Here is a 16610-nt window from a genome sequence, read left to right as displayed (position 1 = left end):
CGCGCGCGTGTGCGTGCGGGAGCCGCCAACGGCGATTGGTAGATGGTACCACCATCGCGAGTGCGCGAGCTCCTATCAGAAATTCGTTGCGCCGCCCTTGGGGGCAAAAAACGGTGAAAGCTAACGTTCGAAACCAGACGGCAGCACCGGTTGCGATCGCACCATCCTGCCCGTAAGCAATCTCCCAACTCATCTCTGATCTCTGCTGCTACTCTCTGCTTCACTCTTCTTTCTTGTTTCGGTTGGTTTCGGCTGAATTGATTGTCGTTAATACAGCGAAGTAGAGACTTTCACCTTATTTTGTATATTTTATACATCATTCATTGAAAATGTTAGAAGAAGTGGTGAAAAAGTTAAAGGCAGAAATAGACAAATTGAAGATTGTGCAAAGAGGTATACTTTAAATATATTAACATGTTATATTAATCTGTATTAATGTACATGATTTATACTAGATTATCACAAAGCACTTGCTCAACGACAGCAATTAGACGGTCAGCTTAACGAAAATGTGGTCGTGAAGGAAGAGCTTGATCTTTTGTCGCCAGAGAGTGAAGTATTTAAACTAATAGGACCTGTTTTAATAAAGCAAGATTTGAACGAAGCAAAGCAAAATGTTGCTAAGCGCGTAGAATACATATCTGCTGAACTGTAAGTTTGACTTGACGACTACTGCAAGTGTCAACTTTTTGTATCTTATTTGATGTTTTGCTTCTTTTAATTTCAGTAAACGCGTCGAGGATACGATACCTGATCTTGATAAAAAACAGGAATCTCTCCGGGAAGTCGTAAATGAGCTTGAGGATGTCTTCGTGGAAGAACGATTGAAAGCTACTGTGAAGGCTTTTTTCAAATAAATTATTATGCTTCTTTAATAAGATCTACGTTTGTTTTAAGTAGTCATTTTTTTATGAATTGCTACAGAACTGAATATTTATATACATACTAAAGTTATGACTACTCTGTCGACCTAACTTAGTGTTAATTGTTTTTTCAGTTTGTTCAGATTTATTTAATCACGTTAATTGTTCATGCTTTTTCACATATTTTAAACAAAATAATTTAAGATTCAAACTAATATGTAACATCTCATGTTACGTCTTTAATTATTTTTGGATGACGAGTTCAAATTTTGAGATGTTTCAGTATAAGTTTGAAAACAACTATTCGTAGTACCTTCAACTTTCATATGAATAAAGCCTATCACTAATCTAAACCTTCTTTAGTCTTATTCCAGCTCCTCTGCGGTTTAAATCCCTGTGACAAACAATGCTGCTACCTTGGAAATATCCCCTTGATTGCCATTATTTCAATCGCATTACGTAATACTGCTGTATTTGGACTAGGAATTTTAATTCGAGATGTGCATCGAACCCAATGAACAAGTGCAACATATCGAGGCCAATTGGTAGAGCAAGACTTTCACTTCCCCTGAGGGTTACATAATTCCGAGCCCAAGGAATCCAAAAGTGGTATTAACGAAATGCTTCGTAATACAGTTCAGATTCCAATTAATCGGTAGACTCACTATTATTATTTATTAATATATTACAGCTGAGTGCATAACATTGAAGTCAGTGATCCTGCAGGAATAATTTTTGATCTCTTTGGATGAGGCCTTAGAAGAATTCTCTGGTATCGATTTCTTCCCCTCTTTATGGAGCCTTGTCATACCAGTGGCTACTCGGATTTCACCTGACGATCTCAGGTTACCTAAAGAAGAGTGCTGTACATACTACCACTATGTAATATCCGGGAAAGAACTTGTATGAATGTATGTGTTATCCATGAAGAGAAAAGCCTGCAGCCGCACCGCCTCTCGGCCAACTCAGTTTCTGCTGGATTATGTTCTGTGTGACTTTACTCCTTAAGGATGACGGACTTGGTGAATCATTTATCAATTGGCAATTGTTTCCCCAAAATTACCTTGATTTCTTGGTAAAATATTAATTAATACCGATGCCGGTACGTAGACGCGTTTCTAGAGATCGACAGCGACTGACGTATATGAAAGAAATTTTTTTTCACAAAAAAGTTACAATCGCATTTTGGATAATATCGTGAATTTATTGCGTTAAATGTTCTAAGAGTAAGTGAAGAAACGTCTAAGAACTGTGTTAAGGTAAATCGTAATTTAAAAGTCATAGATGTGGGCGTTTACAGCAGGAGTGGAACAACTTCGCACTATCGATAACGGCCTCGAGTAATTGCACGACGAATCGTGATTATAAAATGTTCCGGTTGGACGATCACATTAATTATCTTATCAATATCTTCAATTAAGCTTTATCATTCTTGCTTGAGGTAGTAGCCATTGATACGTCAAAGAATTCGTGTCTTACAATCAGGTACACCGATCAGTCTTACACCTGCATTTATTTGAGTGTGAAACATGTTTATTTGGTGTCCTGTGGAGAATAAAATTTAAAATTTACATCTAGTTACTTGATTTTTATCTAATTTCGATGTAATTAAAACCGGGGATCAATCATGGTGAAGTGTACTCCATTGAAACAAGAAACTTTCTAATTAGTTACTTGATTTTATAAAACAGTGTTAGCGTTTATCGATATTTTTAAAGTGATTGAATTTGTGTCTGACATTCAATGGAATGCTTTTTTGTAGTTTAGGTAAAATTTCTAGATAAAATCGACTTCCTGTAAAATTTCTGCTGATGAGTGTTAATTATACCAGTTTGCTGCAGTTTACTAATTGTAAAATTTAAAAGAAACTATAAACATGGATTACAATGAAGAAATTATTGGCCTTATTAGGCCAAAAGTGCCTTTCTCGACGAAAGCTGCATATGCTTTGGGACATATTTTCAATGATCTCGCAGCGGCAATGTGGTTTTCCTACACTCTTCTTTATCTCCAAAGAATTGCACTTTTTCAACCAATTACAGCTGGCGCATTATTGTTTCTGGGTATGTGTTCCTGTTATTTATTGAATATTTTTTTCTTTTCACTTGTTTTGAATTAATCCACAACTTGTCAATTCAGTTGGTCAGTCAGCTTTTCATATGTAATGATTAGTTAAAACATTATGTATGCATTTCTATTTGTTTTTTAAGTGTCATTATTACTTAACAATGTTTTTTTAGGTCAAATTGTGGATGCCTTGGCCACCCCAGTATTTGGATTCCTCGTTGATAGATATTATGACAAAAAGAAGTGGCATTTAATTGGCTCCATAATGGTGACCTTTTCATTTCCAGTGATTTTTGGAACTTTTGTAGACACAAGAAGTCCAATCGCTAAAGTGGTTTATGTTGCAAGTATCACAGTGTTCCAAACTGGTTGGCCAGCTGTCCAAATATCCCATCTCTCCGTGATTCCAATTCTATCAAAATCACCATTGATACGAACAGAATTAACTGCCATAAGGTAAACCATCTCTCCAGTAAGAAGTGTATTTGACGTGAAATTCTACCCCTTAATTTATCAAGTCAAATTCACCAGATACTCAGCACAAGTTGGAGCTGCTGTCACTGTTTTCATCATTACATGGATTGTACTTCCAGCTAATGATGAATCTCTCTTGCAAGTTACTGAACAAGATGCCAACAAGTTTAGAGTATGTCGATTGATTCAGTGCACTGAAAAGTAATTGAAAGTCATTTTTTCGCGAGAAAAATATTGGGCAGAAAAATGTGACAAAAATACTAACACGAACTTAACTATAAATATAATATTAAAGTAACGTCTAAATTCTTCTCAGAATATTGCACTGATGATAACAGTCATTGGTGTAGTTGCAACAATCTTCTTCCACATATTCCTGAAGTCGCATTTGCTCGAAGATCCATCCAAGGCGGATCTGTCCGAAATACGTATTGAAAATTCCGTTCCCCAGGAACTGCCATGGTCCACCATTACTTTGTTACTGAAAGTTGCTATGCTCTACGTAGCTAGCAGATTGTTCATCACTCTGGCAACCATTTATTTACCTCTTTATATTGAGGATATAAATGTTGGTGGAAAACAGGCTTTGGCTACTGTACCTTTGGTTGCACATGTGTCTTCCTTCGCTGCGGCTCTATTCTTGAAGTACATCACCAGGTCTTGCGGAACAAGGGTAAATTGATAAAAACGGATGTAATGCCATGAAACTGTTACTTTACGAATGATTTCTTTTCACAGGTTTGCTATTTACTTGGTGCTCTTGTTGGAGTGTTGTCCTCCTTTGTGGTTGAATTTGCAGGAGGCAATGCCATTGCTTTATACAGTGCAGCCATCCTAATTGGCGCCGGAAGTTCTATTACAATGATTACTTCCTTGAGTATAACGGCAGATTTAATTGGACTCAGAACGGAAAAGAGTGCTCTGGTTTATTCGTGCGTTACCTTTTTAGACAAAGTCGTAACTGGTTTGGCGGTCGTTCTAATCGAAAAAGCGTAAGATATTAGAAAATTTGTGTACAAATATTTGCATAGTATATTCTTTAAAAAATGTAAAAGATAATACGAAAATTGCAGGAGATGCGAAGACAGGGAGCTGTGCTTAAATTACAACAGGGATACCCTGGCAACTGTGTGTGTTTCCTCAATGATGCTGGGACTGCTCAGCCTGATGTCAGTTTCTCGATGTTTAAGTTGTAATTACAAAATTTAGCCAGGAAACTCGCAATTAATGGTGATGTGTTCAATCAGAATAATTAGATTTATTTAAAGGAGGTGCACCCCCAATGTTTTCAAGTTGCGTTTACTCACTGTAACATTCCGATTGAATATTTTATACAAACCAATCAGGTCCTGTTTCCATGTATGGCTGAAATAAAAAATTCTTGTATACTCATAGGTATCATCAAAATTTTTTATTTTCAAATTTTGTATAAATAACAGCTATGATTTGACGATAAAGATATATATAAACCTTTATAGGAATGCAATATAAAATCTTGTAGCCTATCTCAACGATTATACAACGAAAGAAACGGAAATTCGGACAAGTTGATCTCGTTAATGGAATTAAAACGTAATTACAAAAATTGTGCTAAAGATATAATTGCGACACTACAGTGTACTCGCCGTTTTTTACGATATAAGTGTACTCCGAGCACTAGAAGTCGTGTACAATCACAATTCGGATCTTTATGATATTAGTGAACGTATTCGCTGACACAAATATTAAGAAGTGGCCGAAGTTCCTGTTGTGTGTAGTCTTCAGGTAATGGTAATTGCGCTACTAAACAAAGTAATGTTTTTGCTGTGTATTTGCCGTCCTTACTTAAAAGCAATGACAGACTTTTAACAAGATGTAGAGTCCTCTTTGCAATTTCTGCTTGGCACAATCTAGAATGAGACAAATAAATAAGTAACAAAGGTGATTTGTACTCGTATTTACGAAATTATTTGAAGTATTGCTATTGTCTGAATGCCAGAGCATTAATGTAGGTAACTGCATCAGAATTGAATAGAGGTCAAACAATATACCTGTGCTTCGCAGTGGGACACGGAAATTCACTGATTTTACTGCAAATATAAATCAAACGTGGCTGCAGAGTCTCCAATTTGCAGCAAATCGAAGAGTTGTCATAATTTTTCATCAGAGATTCAATTTCACTATTGATTCCCATGTAATCCCAAAGTAATTCGCCCTGATTTGGCCAGTCACTGACTGTTCCGCAATGTTCAATCAATGCCAATGACGATAACAATGATTTTAGGTACTCATAATTCTCTGCAAATTGTGGTCATATATTAAATTAAAAATCCAGGATCTGTGAGTTTTTCTAAATAAAATGACTATTTCTTACCATTTATTATTGCATCCGCAGCCAAGTGTGTCATGATAATTTTATGAGCTTCGTTCCACTTTCCAGATTTTAATAGATACCAAGCAGCTTCTCCATACCTGGAGAAAATCAAATCTTGTTAAATCTTGTTTGGTTTAATTATTTGCACGCGTAAAAAGGAAGGGGTACCTTTTGGCGATACATGCTTTCATGGCTTTGGCCTCGTTTATCCAGGAAACCGGTACTCCCAGTTCTTTCCTCAAAAATTCCTCTCGATGCAGATATTCTTCATCTTCTCGTAATTCGATGTGACGATGTAGTAAGTCGAGAACGGAGTCGTGGTATTTCCCAGATCCATGTACATGTAAGACAAAGATGGCCCAATGCCACATGTCACAGGCTTCCAATTGGGCCGCAAAATTTAAATTTATCAAATCATCAGCTCGGGAAGAAATATGACTGTAACCAATTCCAACGAGAACCTGTCGTAGGAACCAACTAAAACCATACACACATATCATTAGACAATGTTCACTAAAAGTAGGTAAGAGTATTTCAAATAATATTTAACTATTGTTTTAAAAAATATACGCTTTTACCTAAGCCTGTAATCAAGAGGATCAGCGGTGTGAGTGACTGGATTCAACAATTCCTCCAAGGAATGGCTACCGAAGCAGTATAATTTCAAAAGATGGAAGCATAGGTCGTAAATGGGCTTCCCACTTTCGGGCTCGTAATTTTCTCCTTTGTACTCGGGATAAGGATTTGGTACGCATCCGTGTTTGGAAGTATCATCAAGCGTTGTCTCGTACATATCCAAAGCGTCCGTAATCGATGCAGTGCAAGAACATAAATACCTAAAAACATTATTATAAATCTGTATCTTCATACTGTAATATTGCTTACATTTTTATACATTTTTTTTCTATCATTAATTGAGAACTGTTATCTTAAACAAGTTCTTCCGGTTAAACTTCCGATGGAAAGCTAAGCGGGTGAATCTCTGATTACCATAGGTGTAAGGCCACTGCTCTTTTCCAATCCAAGTCTTGGCAGATGTTGACTACTCCTTGTTTACTAGCCAGCACCGGTTTGCCTGCTATCAGCATGAATAATTTCAGTCGAGAAAGGAGGATGTCCTCATCTATTCCGGCATCTTGCCACAAAGTGAGTTGTCGCTCTATCAACGACTTAACAGGTGATGAACTCCCAAGTTGAGATATAAGCAACGCCAAACAATGGTCCCCTGCTTTTCTGGCTAATGCACACGCTTCGTCCAATTTATAAGCTGCAAAAATAAAAGTTACATACTCCTCATGATTTTTTGTATTACACTACAAATTTTGTATACGAGGGTAAAAGTAAGAAAATCAAATATGATCATACGCACCAGAAAGCAATGACAGCATTTCTTCATCATGTCCTTTAAAGTCAGCAATTTCATTCTTTACGGTTTCATCGACAGTTTCCATAAGCCATTCGCTGAAAGCTTCTCGTCGTTTCATAACAGTATCATGATCAGTTTGATCTAAAATTAAACGTAATACTATTATTTCGTTTATACCAAAAGTCATAATAAATACTCATATGTAATAACACAGTATTAAGAATGTCAATTGATTATCGCTCATGTTACCTGAGGATAGTTGTACATCGGATACATTTCCCCAAAGTGCGACACAAAGTTTCCAAACATCTTTGCAATATCGTAACAGATCGTTAAATTCAAATTGATCAGCAAGATCTTGAGCCACCTCGCAATGCTCGTGCAAAGCGGAAATTATCGGTGTTTTTGAAGTCATATGATTGAGTTGAATGCGTAGATGACCTTCAATGGTATCCTAGAACAGTAGTAATAATATAAATATTCTAACGAAATAAAACACGATACTAAATAGAGATAAATAAATTGAATATAAACGGATTACATGTTGAATTACCTTGAATCTTTGCACGTACTCGCAGTCGGAGTCTTCACCTCCCAAGAATTGTAAACGCTGAATTATATTTGTTGGCGTTTTATCGTCAACTGTTCGTCCAGAGATGTACGAGTCTAGTTGACTAAATGGTGAAAGTAATGGTACTGTAGCGGCTTGTCCTTCTGTGCTCAAACAAACGAGTGTCAGTCCAGGGCCCCAGCTTGCTTTAAAAGACCCGCCTCTTTGAATCCCTAGATGCAAAATAAAATGTGTATAAAAGAATAAGTATATATTTTGAAGATAATAATTAACTAATTTCATATTAAAAATGGTAATAGAGCATGCAATAATTACTTACCGATTTCAGCCGCACTGCGAAATTGTAATTTATTCATAATAGAGTCTTGAAGCAAAACTACATCGGATCTAGACTTGAGGACAACGGTCGCCGGTGTAGTTACGGGAACTGAAAATTTGCTTTTGGCATGAGGATCGTAGAATGAGACATCCATTAATTGTGCGACTTTTTCGTCTGAAAATATAGTACGGCAAAAATAATACCAGAAATATTGAGAAAGTACAATTTTTGTCTTATAATATTAATTTATGCAAGTACCTTTTTCTATAGGGACCGAAGAGTTATATGCAGACATGCTGTCGTGATGAATTGTCAAGTTGGAACGCAGCAGAGGGATACTGCTCGTGTGATCCATAATCATTCGGTCTTGGTTAAATAACTCCATCGGTTTTAGGTATCGCTTGTTATAGGTTGCTTGCAAATGATCTTGAACTGAAATAAAATACATTGAAGTTATCAATAGCAATTTTTGAAGTTCAGTACCGCATGAAAAAAAATGTATTGCACTACCTCCATTGAAATCATCGTCGTCTGTCCCAAAAAAAGAAGCTTTCATTAATTGCAACGAATGACTATTTGTGCCAACAATAGAGGCACAGATCGCAGTAGGACTCAGTGCAGTTTGTCCTCTAGTTTCTGCAATTATAAACGTTTATTTCAACTCCTCTTCGAACATTTTCTCCAGGAACGTATATATTATTACTTTATATTAAACATATACTTACGGGGGAAATCAAACGACTGTTCATTTTGATACGTTCCACTTAAGGATTTATTCAAGCCATAAAGCACCTAAAAAGTACCCAATATATAAGGAAAAGTGTACAATGACAAAACAATTTGACTCAGTGCGTGAAATTAAACCTGTTGTGGAGCATTCAACGTTTCTACTGAATTCTGTAACGGCTTCAAGGCATCGCCAGCTTTCTGTGGTATAACACCAGCATTATTAATGTTTTTATTTTTTACATCCGGTGGGCAATTGCTGTCTTCATCGTCTGAATCGGTGAGTCCATATTTAGAGAAATGTTGAACCTAAAAAATAATATTTTAAAAGCATTGTTGAGTGGAGCAATGACATTCGGTGGACAGCACATCAAGGGATATACCTTAAAAACCCAAGAACCAGTTTCTGGTCGATACTCCAGGAATCGCGTATCGTGCTTTGCAGAGACTCTGCGCAGTTTTTCTTCATACTTTAATGCTGCGAGGCGATGAGGATCAGTAATTGGTTGATGAAGAGTTTTGTCATGTGGCCAAACACGGTCTAATGTGACTTGAGCTAGACGATTTAATCCTTGACCTATAGGTGGCTTCTTTTCATCGTCAGGATATATGATGACTTCTTTGTGACGAAAATGCACTGCACAGAAAAGAAAATTATTACTTAAAATGAATCGCATTACATACATTAGACGTTGCATCTATGCTTACCTATTTCATCCAAATTCAATCCGTATATGTCAAATGAATCCGGGAAGAATACATTTCCATAGTCTTTACGACCCACCGTCAAATTTGGAACAATACAAGTTTCACCGCGAACATAGTAGTCCAATTTGTCTAAAGGTGGGATTGTATAATAACCCACACGATTAAGGGTCACATTGGCTAAATTAGTAGTATCAGTATCTGTCAGGCCTGGAAGAATATCGACCTCTTCCACAGATTCTATAAAAAACGAATTAAAACAATGCGAATTATGCAAGAGTTAAAATTAACTTCGCTTTAATTAAATCAAATAAATCTATATAACAATTTGAAGCACCTCACCGGCATTGCAATCGGACGTGTTCAAGGTGTCACCTTTATTGGAGGATTTTGAGGTCGTAGATGTTGCACTATCATTTAAGTGTTGAAAGTGTGACTTCTGGCCTTCGAGCGGCCTTAATTCTGCGACTGTATTTTCAAGTATCTCTTCATGAAGGTTTGCTCCGAAAGGTGATTGACATCCCTCCAATTCCTCATCTGGATGTTTTGCTTTCCTCGAAAGGGTAGATTTCAGCCTAAAACCAACATGTATAGGTTGAAAATAAATAGGTCATATTCGGTTACCAAATGAATAATTATTTTACCAGGAAGTTGAAGATCTCCGGTCGTTACCGAGTTGGCGATTGGTTCCTTGCAGATCGTTTTCCTTGTTTGTAACTGGAACATTGTCCTCGTTCTGGTTAAGAGGATCTGTCTTATCAATTCTATCGTCGCCATTCGACAAAGTAACTTGTCCCTCGCTTGGTGAAGACGCAGAAGCATTTATCGCTTTCGGACGAAGAACCAATCGTTTTGCATTCGACCGTGGTTGAAACGCATCCACTAAGGAAATATCTTCCTCCTCAAGGCCTTCAAATATCGACTTCTGCAATAAATTATTAATAATGAATATTTAGGACACAATAGCGACGTTCATTACTCGCGTAAGTCGTATAATGATTTACCTTGGAATATTGTGCAACACTAATCGCTATAGTTTTCATCTTTGCAGGTTTTGAATTGGTAGAGACTTTGAATTGGGGACTGCTTGAAGATTTGGATGCTGTCGTGGAAGGTTTCAACAGTTCTTCTGCTTTTCCAGAAGCCTATGATACAAAATCACAATGGCAAGTTGATAAAAAGATATTTTAAAATAAATAATGAAGAAATAGATGCATTACGATTCACTCACTGGTAGAAGATTTCTTAACAAAGGAGAATCCCCAAAGGGAGCAGCGACTAGAGCCAGGATTTGTTGATGTACTGGGACCGATCCTGAATTTTGCTGAGTTTGGCTCATTCCAGTTCTGAAATTTATATGTATACCTTTACACTAAATATTATAGTATTAAATAACAAACAGCAGCATACAAATTTTTTCAATTTTAATGTTTTAAAAAAACAGAGTAATAATCAATAATTACCCTCCTCCGAGTAAACTTGTTCCAAAACCAGGAACGGTGCTTGTATTTGTTCCAAAACCATTAGATGGTGCAAAACCACCAGTATTGTTAAATGTACTAGTTCCACCGCTTCCAAATAAACCTCCAGATTTTGTTTGACCAAATAAAGTGTTTCCAGTGTTCAAGTTCAATCCGGTATTCGTTCCTGAAATAAATATTTTCTTTCGTCAGAGAGCATGAGAAATGAATTGAAGTTATATTATTAACATAAAAGTTCAATGAAATATTAATGACGGTGATAAATACAGTACACTTATTTTAGAAACAATCATTACCGAGACCACTGGAGGATATAGGTGTGGAACCGAAGGAAAAACCAGTGGTAGTTCCAGCAGGTTTGAAAGATGTATTAAATAAGGAACTTCCGGTACTCTGAGTTCCACCAAAACCAGTAGTCGATCCAAAAGTTGGCGTGGTTGTGGATCCAAAAGTGCCCATGTTACCAAATCCAGTGGTAGTGTTCCCTTTTGCGTTAAAGATGGTGTTGGTGGTATTGGATAGACTGCCTTGTCCGAAACCACCGAACCCAGTACTACTTGCAGTTGCTGGTGTAGGGAAAGCCGTTTTATTTTGATTAAATAAGCCAATAGTCTGAAACCAAAGGAAAAATGACATAACAATAATTTTTTCTCTACAGAAGTCAGGTGGATTATCACCATTTTCTTTCATGTTCAAAAAGACATAAATAAAATTAAATATATTCGCGTAAATGTATTGAGTGGACTAATCTTACTTGATTTGGCTGGGTAGTTCCAAATGGTCCAAATCCAGTATTTTGGGTAGTATTAATACCTCCAAATCCTGTGGTGGTCGGTTGACTAGTATTGGTACTTGCAAATAAAGTAGGAGTACCTATGGATGCAGATCACAGATTTAATTTTGTATTAGATTATATCTTTGTTAATAATTTCTTTCGATCTTAAAATAACTTACCACCGAACGGTTTGGCTTGATTATTTGCACCAAATAAAGTATTTGGAGCTGTAGTGTTGAAAGCAAATGACCCAGTGGTAGTTGTTGGTGCACCAAAACCAGTCATAGGCTTTCCGAAAAGGACAGTCGATGCTGGTTGAGTTGCAGATCCAAATACACCGTTCATTGGTGCAAAACCTGAAGAGTAGTTATGACAAATGAAGGACCTAATAAATATTGGCTACATATTGCATTACAAACCTTGACCAGTTCCTTTGCGTCCTGCCACATAGTCTTCCAAACGAAGCTCTTCCAATGATTTTGTCTCATATTCTTTCATACATGTAATGCAGTGATGTCTTGTAGAAATAGTTTGAGTTACTCCATTTTTCACCATGGTGTCGGTACCAGTAACCGGATTAAATTTAACAACAGTACCGGTCATATTTGAGGCGGCCGAGGTATTTCCAAAACCTGAAAATATTTTAAGTAAATCACATTACATTGTAAATCATTAGATATAATTATTAACTTCATGCATTCAAAACCATTATTAGACCATTTTGTAAAATATTACCTCCTGTTGTACCAAAAAGACTTGTGTTTCCAGAGGTACTCGACTGTGCAAAAGGACTAGTCTGCTGTGTCTGTTGTGGGGTTTGCCCAAACAAATTTGATCCCGTTGCGGTTCCAAATCCGAAACCTCCAGGTTTATTTGTTTGACTAAATGCTTGTGTTCCACTACTGGATCCAAAAAGACTTGTATTTGCATTTTGCTGGGTACTAAATAAGTTGGTGTTTGGATTTGTGTTTCCAAAGCCTACAAACAAGCATATAATCAATAACAAAGATTATATAACTAAAATAGATATGAATTTGGATCTTATTATTAAGAGATTGTAAGAATTTTATACTTATGACATATTTTATATATTACATATATTACCTCCAAAAGAAGACTGGGGTGTTGCTGCTTGTCCATTATTATTAAGAGATTGTGAGAATTTTATACTTATGACATATTTTATATATTACATATATTACCTCCAAAAGAAGACTGGGTTGTCGCTGCTTGTCCAAATGCTGGAGTAGTAGTGGTTCCACCAAATAATCCACCCGTCGTGGAACCTGTAGGTTTAGAACTGAAAAGGGAAGTGTTTCCGCTACCAAATACTGGTGTCGCTCCGCTGACAAAACTTGTAGTAGCAATAGGTTTGCCAAATGCAGATTGTCCAAATGGACCACTTTGAGTTACTGCATTAAATGCCCCTTGAGAGAAGAACAAATTGTAATATCAATTAGTTAGCATCTATGTTAGTTTTACAACTGCTGTAAAATATAATTGTAATACCACAAAATATTAGTTTGTATACGTACCGAAGGATGTGTTCCCAGTTTGACCAAACATGATTATCTTCTATATTTAACTGCTAAATAAACTATTTCTAAAGACGCTCTCTGGAAAAGGAAAAAAATTATATAATTTTAACAAATCTATACAAAAAAATGGTTAAATCAATTTTCATCGAATATTTAATACAGCTTTGAATTATGAGATTAATTAATACTTTGTACTGGTATTCCAAAATAAAAGAAAGTCATTTATAAATTTAGAAATCCTTAATAACAGAAGCAATCTCTTTGTTGTGGTTGACTGACCTTAAACTATGTCACACTCTGTTTTTCTTATTGAAATCGGCCACCAGAAAGTAATCTCACAGTACGGTCCGCACTTGTCACATCTTATTGAATAGTTTACTTTTCGAGCAGATTTGAAAGAACGGTAAACCTATTTAAAATTTTGAATGCAAATATGTAGTCATGGAATGATGACACAATAGCAATATACAACGTATAACCGAGCTGTAAAGTCGCAGAACGTTTAATGCGTCGCATTTTAAGTCGTACCCATTACTTTAAAACCACTTCGGTACGGCGCACACCGGCCTCGAAACCTTGTCCACAGCCGGCACTCATAGTCCGCACGATATTTTGTGCTGTACATTTGTGACGAATCCGTTTTGCTCTTTTGCAGAACTCTGATGAGGAAAGCTTTGAAGCACTGAAAGCTTGTTTTACATTACAGGCAGCTTTACTTGTAATGTAAATCAGCATAGCATATGTTTTTATTACGGAATTTTTAAATGTTCACAATTTTATTTAGATGAATGAAAAATTAGAAAATTCAATTCAACATTATTGTTTTATTTCATTCATATCATAAAGAAATAAGGCAAGTTTTTGAATATTACGATAAATGTTATTCCTTGGTATGATAAATTTCGAAGCATGGGGCTACACATAGGCCAACGTTACATTGTTTACAATAGTATCTAGTACTACACCTTTTATTATTTTTTGAGCATACAATACATCTTCTCAATGGATTTTCCCTTTTTGTTTTATTACTATTGTACGGTGCTGGAAAATGTCTTTCTTTAAAACGCATGAGGTTTTCTGATGAAGTACAAGGGTTGTATTGCCTCGATTCAGAGTACTGGTTTAGAAGTTTTGTTATTAATGTCAAATGAAATTCGGACATTGATATAGTTCTTTTTGTGTTAAATTTATATAAACAATATGCATTCCATATTGAAATGTCTAATAAATGGAAAAAGAATTTCTTGTACCATTTCAGCGTTTTTCTTATGGATGAAACCGTATTTATAATTGCGTCACTTCTATCAACTATATTCATCGATTTGCTATAGTCTATAATACATGAAGGCTTCTGAATATTTTCACCCGTTTGATAATTTTTCTTTTCACAATCTTTATATTCAGCTGAATGACTAGTGGACAACATCCAAACTTCACGTTTGTCTTGCCATTTCAGTGCGAGCAAATTTCCCGATGATCTAAAACTAAGATCTCCTTTTTCTAATTTTTCTGACATTTTTGGCATACCTTTACATTGCTTTTTTACTGTCCCACATGCGTTTGTTGCAAAGCTGTGCAAATATTGGAATAGTGCAGGACTTGAATACCAATTATCAACGAATAATTGATGACCCTTTCCTAAATAAGGTTGCATCAATGTTGCCACAATATTGCCAGTTTTACCTAATTTTTCAGAAAATGTTTGCACTTCGGAAGTTAAGCCGGTATAAACAATTACATCCAAAACGAATCCTGTTGAACAATCGCACAGCACAAATAATTTTATTTCAAACCTATTTCTCTTGGATGGTATATATTGTTTGAAAAATAATCGTCCTTTAAAAAGGAAGAGACTCTCATCAATACATAAATTCCTGAACGGACAAAATGATTTTTGGAACGTTTCGCGCAGCTTATCAAAAGGTTGACGAATTTTTGTCAGTCGGTCTTCCGAACTTTCAGATTCTTTATCGCCGAAGCAAAGCATCTTTAGCAACACTAAATATCTATCTCGTGACATATGTTTATTGAATATATCCGTTCTAAGCACTTCATTAGTACTCCAATATTCTTTAATAGATAATTTTTTCATACGAGACATTATGAGCGTTAATGCAAGGAAAGTATACAATTCATTTATTGTTGCATCGGACCAATTTTGTAATGAAGGAGATATGTCGCTATGTGCAACTGTATATCGATAGTAATTGTTTGTCGCATTAACAATATCTGTCATTAAATTGTCGGAAAAAAATATTTTGAAATAATCCAAAATATTGAATGAATCATTAATATTTCCTGCTTTAATTCCACAGTCTTTATCAACAAACGTGTATATGTGTGGATCCAAGTTTACACGCGACCACGTATTTACTGTAGAATTGTTTTCTTTTCCCTTTAATTCTTCTGCTTCTGAATCCGACGATAGAATTAATTCCCTCCTCCTCTTTAAAGTAACGTTTTTACGTCTAAAAACGATGCTGCCTTCATTTGACGCGTCAGAATCCATTATGGGTCTAAGAATTACAAAAGTTAAGACGTAACATAAAAAATAAAAAACGAAAAATCTCGGAAATAGGTATATGATATTATTACTTACATGAATCAAAAGTGTACTATAATAACTCCTACTAAGGACTTGTAAAAAGGTCACAGATTCGTAGTAACTTATTAGCTCAACATACGCCTACAACTGCAAGATAAAGTAAAAACTTTTGGCTGACGACTAAAGTCGACGCTCGGCTGGGTGCGTTCATCTGTGGCTGTCGACTATAGTCGACGCTCGTACCGAAGTGGTTAAATTTACCTCACATAACCTACATAACCTACATAACCTACTAGTTTGGCGGGAAAAAAACAACGAAAAAATATTTAATAATTAGTTTAAACGTAAATTGTAAAATTCAAACAGCCAATAGAGCTTTTGCGCAGCAATCAAACGTTCTTCGTAGTTTATTGAAATATAAGTTGCTACACCTGTTTAATGAAAACAAAACCTTGCTCACAAATGTAATTCGATCTAATGCACTAAGAACTCACCAACAAAGCGATGGAAAACTGCTGTACGGGTTGCACACAAAATAACTTGTTACCGTATTGTTGCCATTAACAGCATCGTTAAAAAAACATCACAAACTGTAATGAATCGTAACCAACTGTGACATCAAGTAACACCATGAACCATGAACAAACATAGGAATAAATGGACTGAGGCAAAAATCTCAACTAGGATGAGGAGGACAAATCTAGTGGAATCTAGTGGACGGGATGAAAGTGGTCCGCGACCATATTGCATAGGGAAGATAACTGCTTTCTGATTGGCTGAGGCCTAGAGACAAAGTAATATGGCTGCCTTGCGCCCAATTCGTATTT

The 16610-nt window shown here is 36.0% G+C and overlaps 4 protein-coding genes across 8 annotated transcripts; 2 read left to right on the top strand and 2 right to left on the bottom strand.

Moving 5' to 3' along the window:
- The first annotated feature begins 329 nt into the window (after window positions 1-329).
- LOC105699617 (prefoldin subunit 6) lies at window positions 330-857 on the top strand. The gene is made up of 3 exons (XM_012424755.1): window positions 330-393; window positions 456-651; window positions 728-857. Exons 1-3 carry the CDS (start codon window positions 330-332, stop codon window positions 855-857), a joined length of 390 nt encoding a protein of 129 aa, XP_012280178.1.
- LOC105699787 (major facilitator superfamily domain-containing protein 12-like) lies at window positions 843-4798 on the top strand. 2 transcript variants are annotated; one of them, XM_023434419.1, is made up of 7 exons: window positions 843-1469; window positions 1555-2926; window positions 3104-3386; window positions 3462-3576; window positions 3721-4077; window positions 4143-4396; window positions 4478-4798. In XM_023434419.1, the coding sequence occupies exons 2-7, from the start codon at window positions 2740-2742 to the stop codon at window positions 4611-4613; spliced, it is 1332 nt and encodes a 443-aa protein (XP_023290187.1). In that variant the 5' UTR covers window positions 843-1469; window positions 1555-2739; the 3' UTR covers window positions 4614-4798. The 2 variants fall into 2 exon arrangements, with proteins under 2 accessions (XP_023290187.1, XP_012280504.1); XM_012425081.1 differs by having other exon boundaries at window positions 843-1472.
- A 2-nt stretch (window positions 4799-4800) lies between these two features.
- Window positions 4801-16428, bottom strand: LOC105699785 (nuclear pore complex protein Nup98-Nup96). Of its 4 annotated transcripts, none has more exons than XM_012425076.2 (30): window positions 16278-16428; window positions 13518-13647; window positions 13236-13316; window positions 12903-13127; window positions 12436-12678; window positions 12120-12332; window positions 11880-12056; window positions 11680-11798; window positions 11222-11537; window positions 10908-11091; window positions 10676-10790; window positions 10449-10589; window positions 10089-10369; window positions 9787-10019; window positions 9448-9684; window positions 9123-9376; window positions 8878-9048; window positions 8739-8805; window positions 8524-8649; window positions 8272-8445; window positions 8014-8187; window positions 7677-7906; window positions 7373-7577; window positions 7127-7264; window positions 6748-7024; window positions 6336-6593; window positions 5926-6234; window positions 5758-5855; window positions 5435-5681; window positions 4801-5293 (listed from the first exon to the last, which is right to left on the bottom strand). In XM_012425076.2, exons 3-30 carry the CDS (start codon window positions 13264-13266, stop codon window positions 5101-5103), a joined length of 5436 nt encoding a protein of 1811 aa, XP_012280499.1. In that variant the 5' UTR covers window positions 13267-13316; window positions 13518-13647; window positions 16278-16428; the 3' UTR covers window positions 4801-5100. The 4 variants fall into 4 exon arrangements, with proteins under 4 accessions (XP_012280499.1, XP_023290185.1, XP_012280500.1 ...); XM_023434417.1 differs by lacking the exon at window positions 16278-16428 and adding an exon at window positions 15838-15937; XM_012425077.2 differs by lacking the exon at window positions 13518-13647.
- LOC105699786 (piggyBac transposable element-derived protein 4) lies at window positions 13654-15831 on the bottom strand. Its single transcript, XM_023434418.1, has one exon. The coding sequence runs from the start codon at window positions 15745-15747 to the stop codon at window positions 14119-14121; it is 1629 nt and encodes a 542-aa protein (XP_023290186.1). The 5' UTR covers window positions 15748-15831; the 3' UTR covers window positions 13654-14118.
- Window positions 16429-16610: the final 182 nt, after the last annotated feature.

The sequence above is a fragment of the Orussus abietinus genome, unplaced genomic scaffold, assembly GCF_000612105.2.
Source record: "Orussus abietinus isolate OABI.00-Male unplaced genomic scaffold, Oabi_2.0 scaffold10, whole genome shotgun sequence".
Taxonomy (NCBI): domain Eukaryota; kingdom Metazoa; phylum Arthropoda; class Insecta; order Hymenoptera; family Orussidae; genus Orussus; species Orussus abietinus.
The sequence above is the reverse complement of the archived record's forward strand: the minus strand, read 5'-3'. Positions and strand labels throughout refer to the sequence as shown.

Bases quoted from the DNA above. Each gene is read 5' to 3' on its own strand.
- LOC105699617 (XM_012424755.1), top strand. From the start codon at position 330: ATGTTAGAAGAAGTGGTGAAAAAGTTAAAGGCAGAAATAGACAAATTG. The intron at 394-455 runs GTATACTTTAAA...GATTTATACTAG, and splicing joins ATTGAAGATTGTGCAAAGAG to ATTATCACAAAGCACTTGCT. The intron at 652-727 runs GTAAGTTTGACT...TTTTAATTTCAG, and splicing joins GAATACATATCTGCTGAACT to TAAACGCGTCGAGGATACGA.
- LOC105699787 (XM_023434419.1), top strand. From the start codon at position 2,740: ATGGATTACAATGAAGAAATTATTGGCCTTATTAGGCCAAAAGTGCCT. The intron at 3,387-3,461 runs GTAAACCATCTC...CAAATTCACCAG, and splicing joins ACAGAATTAACTGCCATAAG to ATACTCAGCACAAGTTGGAG. The intron at 3,577-3,720 runs GTATGTCGATTG...AATTCTTCTCAG, and splicing joins AAGATGCCAACAAGTTTAGA to AATATTGCACTGATGATAAC.
- LOC105699785 (XM_012425076.2), bottom strand. From the start codon at position 13,266: ATGTTTGGTCAAACTGGGAACACATCCTTCG. The intron at 11,799-11,879 runs GTAAGTTATTTT...CTGCATCCATAG, and splicing joins TCAAGCCAAACCGTTCGGTG to GTACTCCTACTTTATTTGCA. The intron at 11,092-11,221 runs GTAATGATTGTT...TATTTATTTCAG, and splicing joins TATATCCTCCAGTGGTCTCG to GAACGAATACCGGATTGAAC.
- LOC105699786 (XM_023434418.1), bottom strand. From the start codon at position 15,747: ATGGATTCTGACGCGTCAAATGAAGGCAGCATCGTTTTTAGACGTAAA.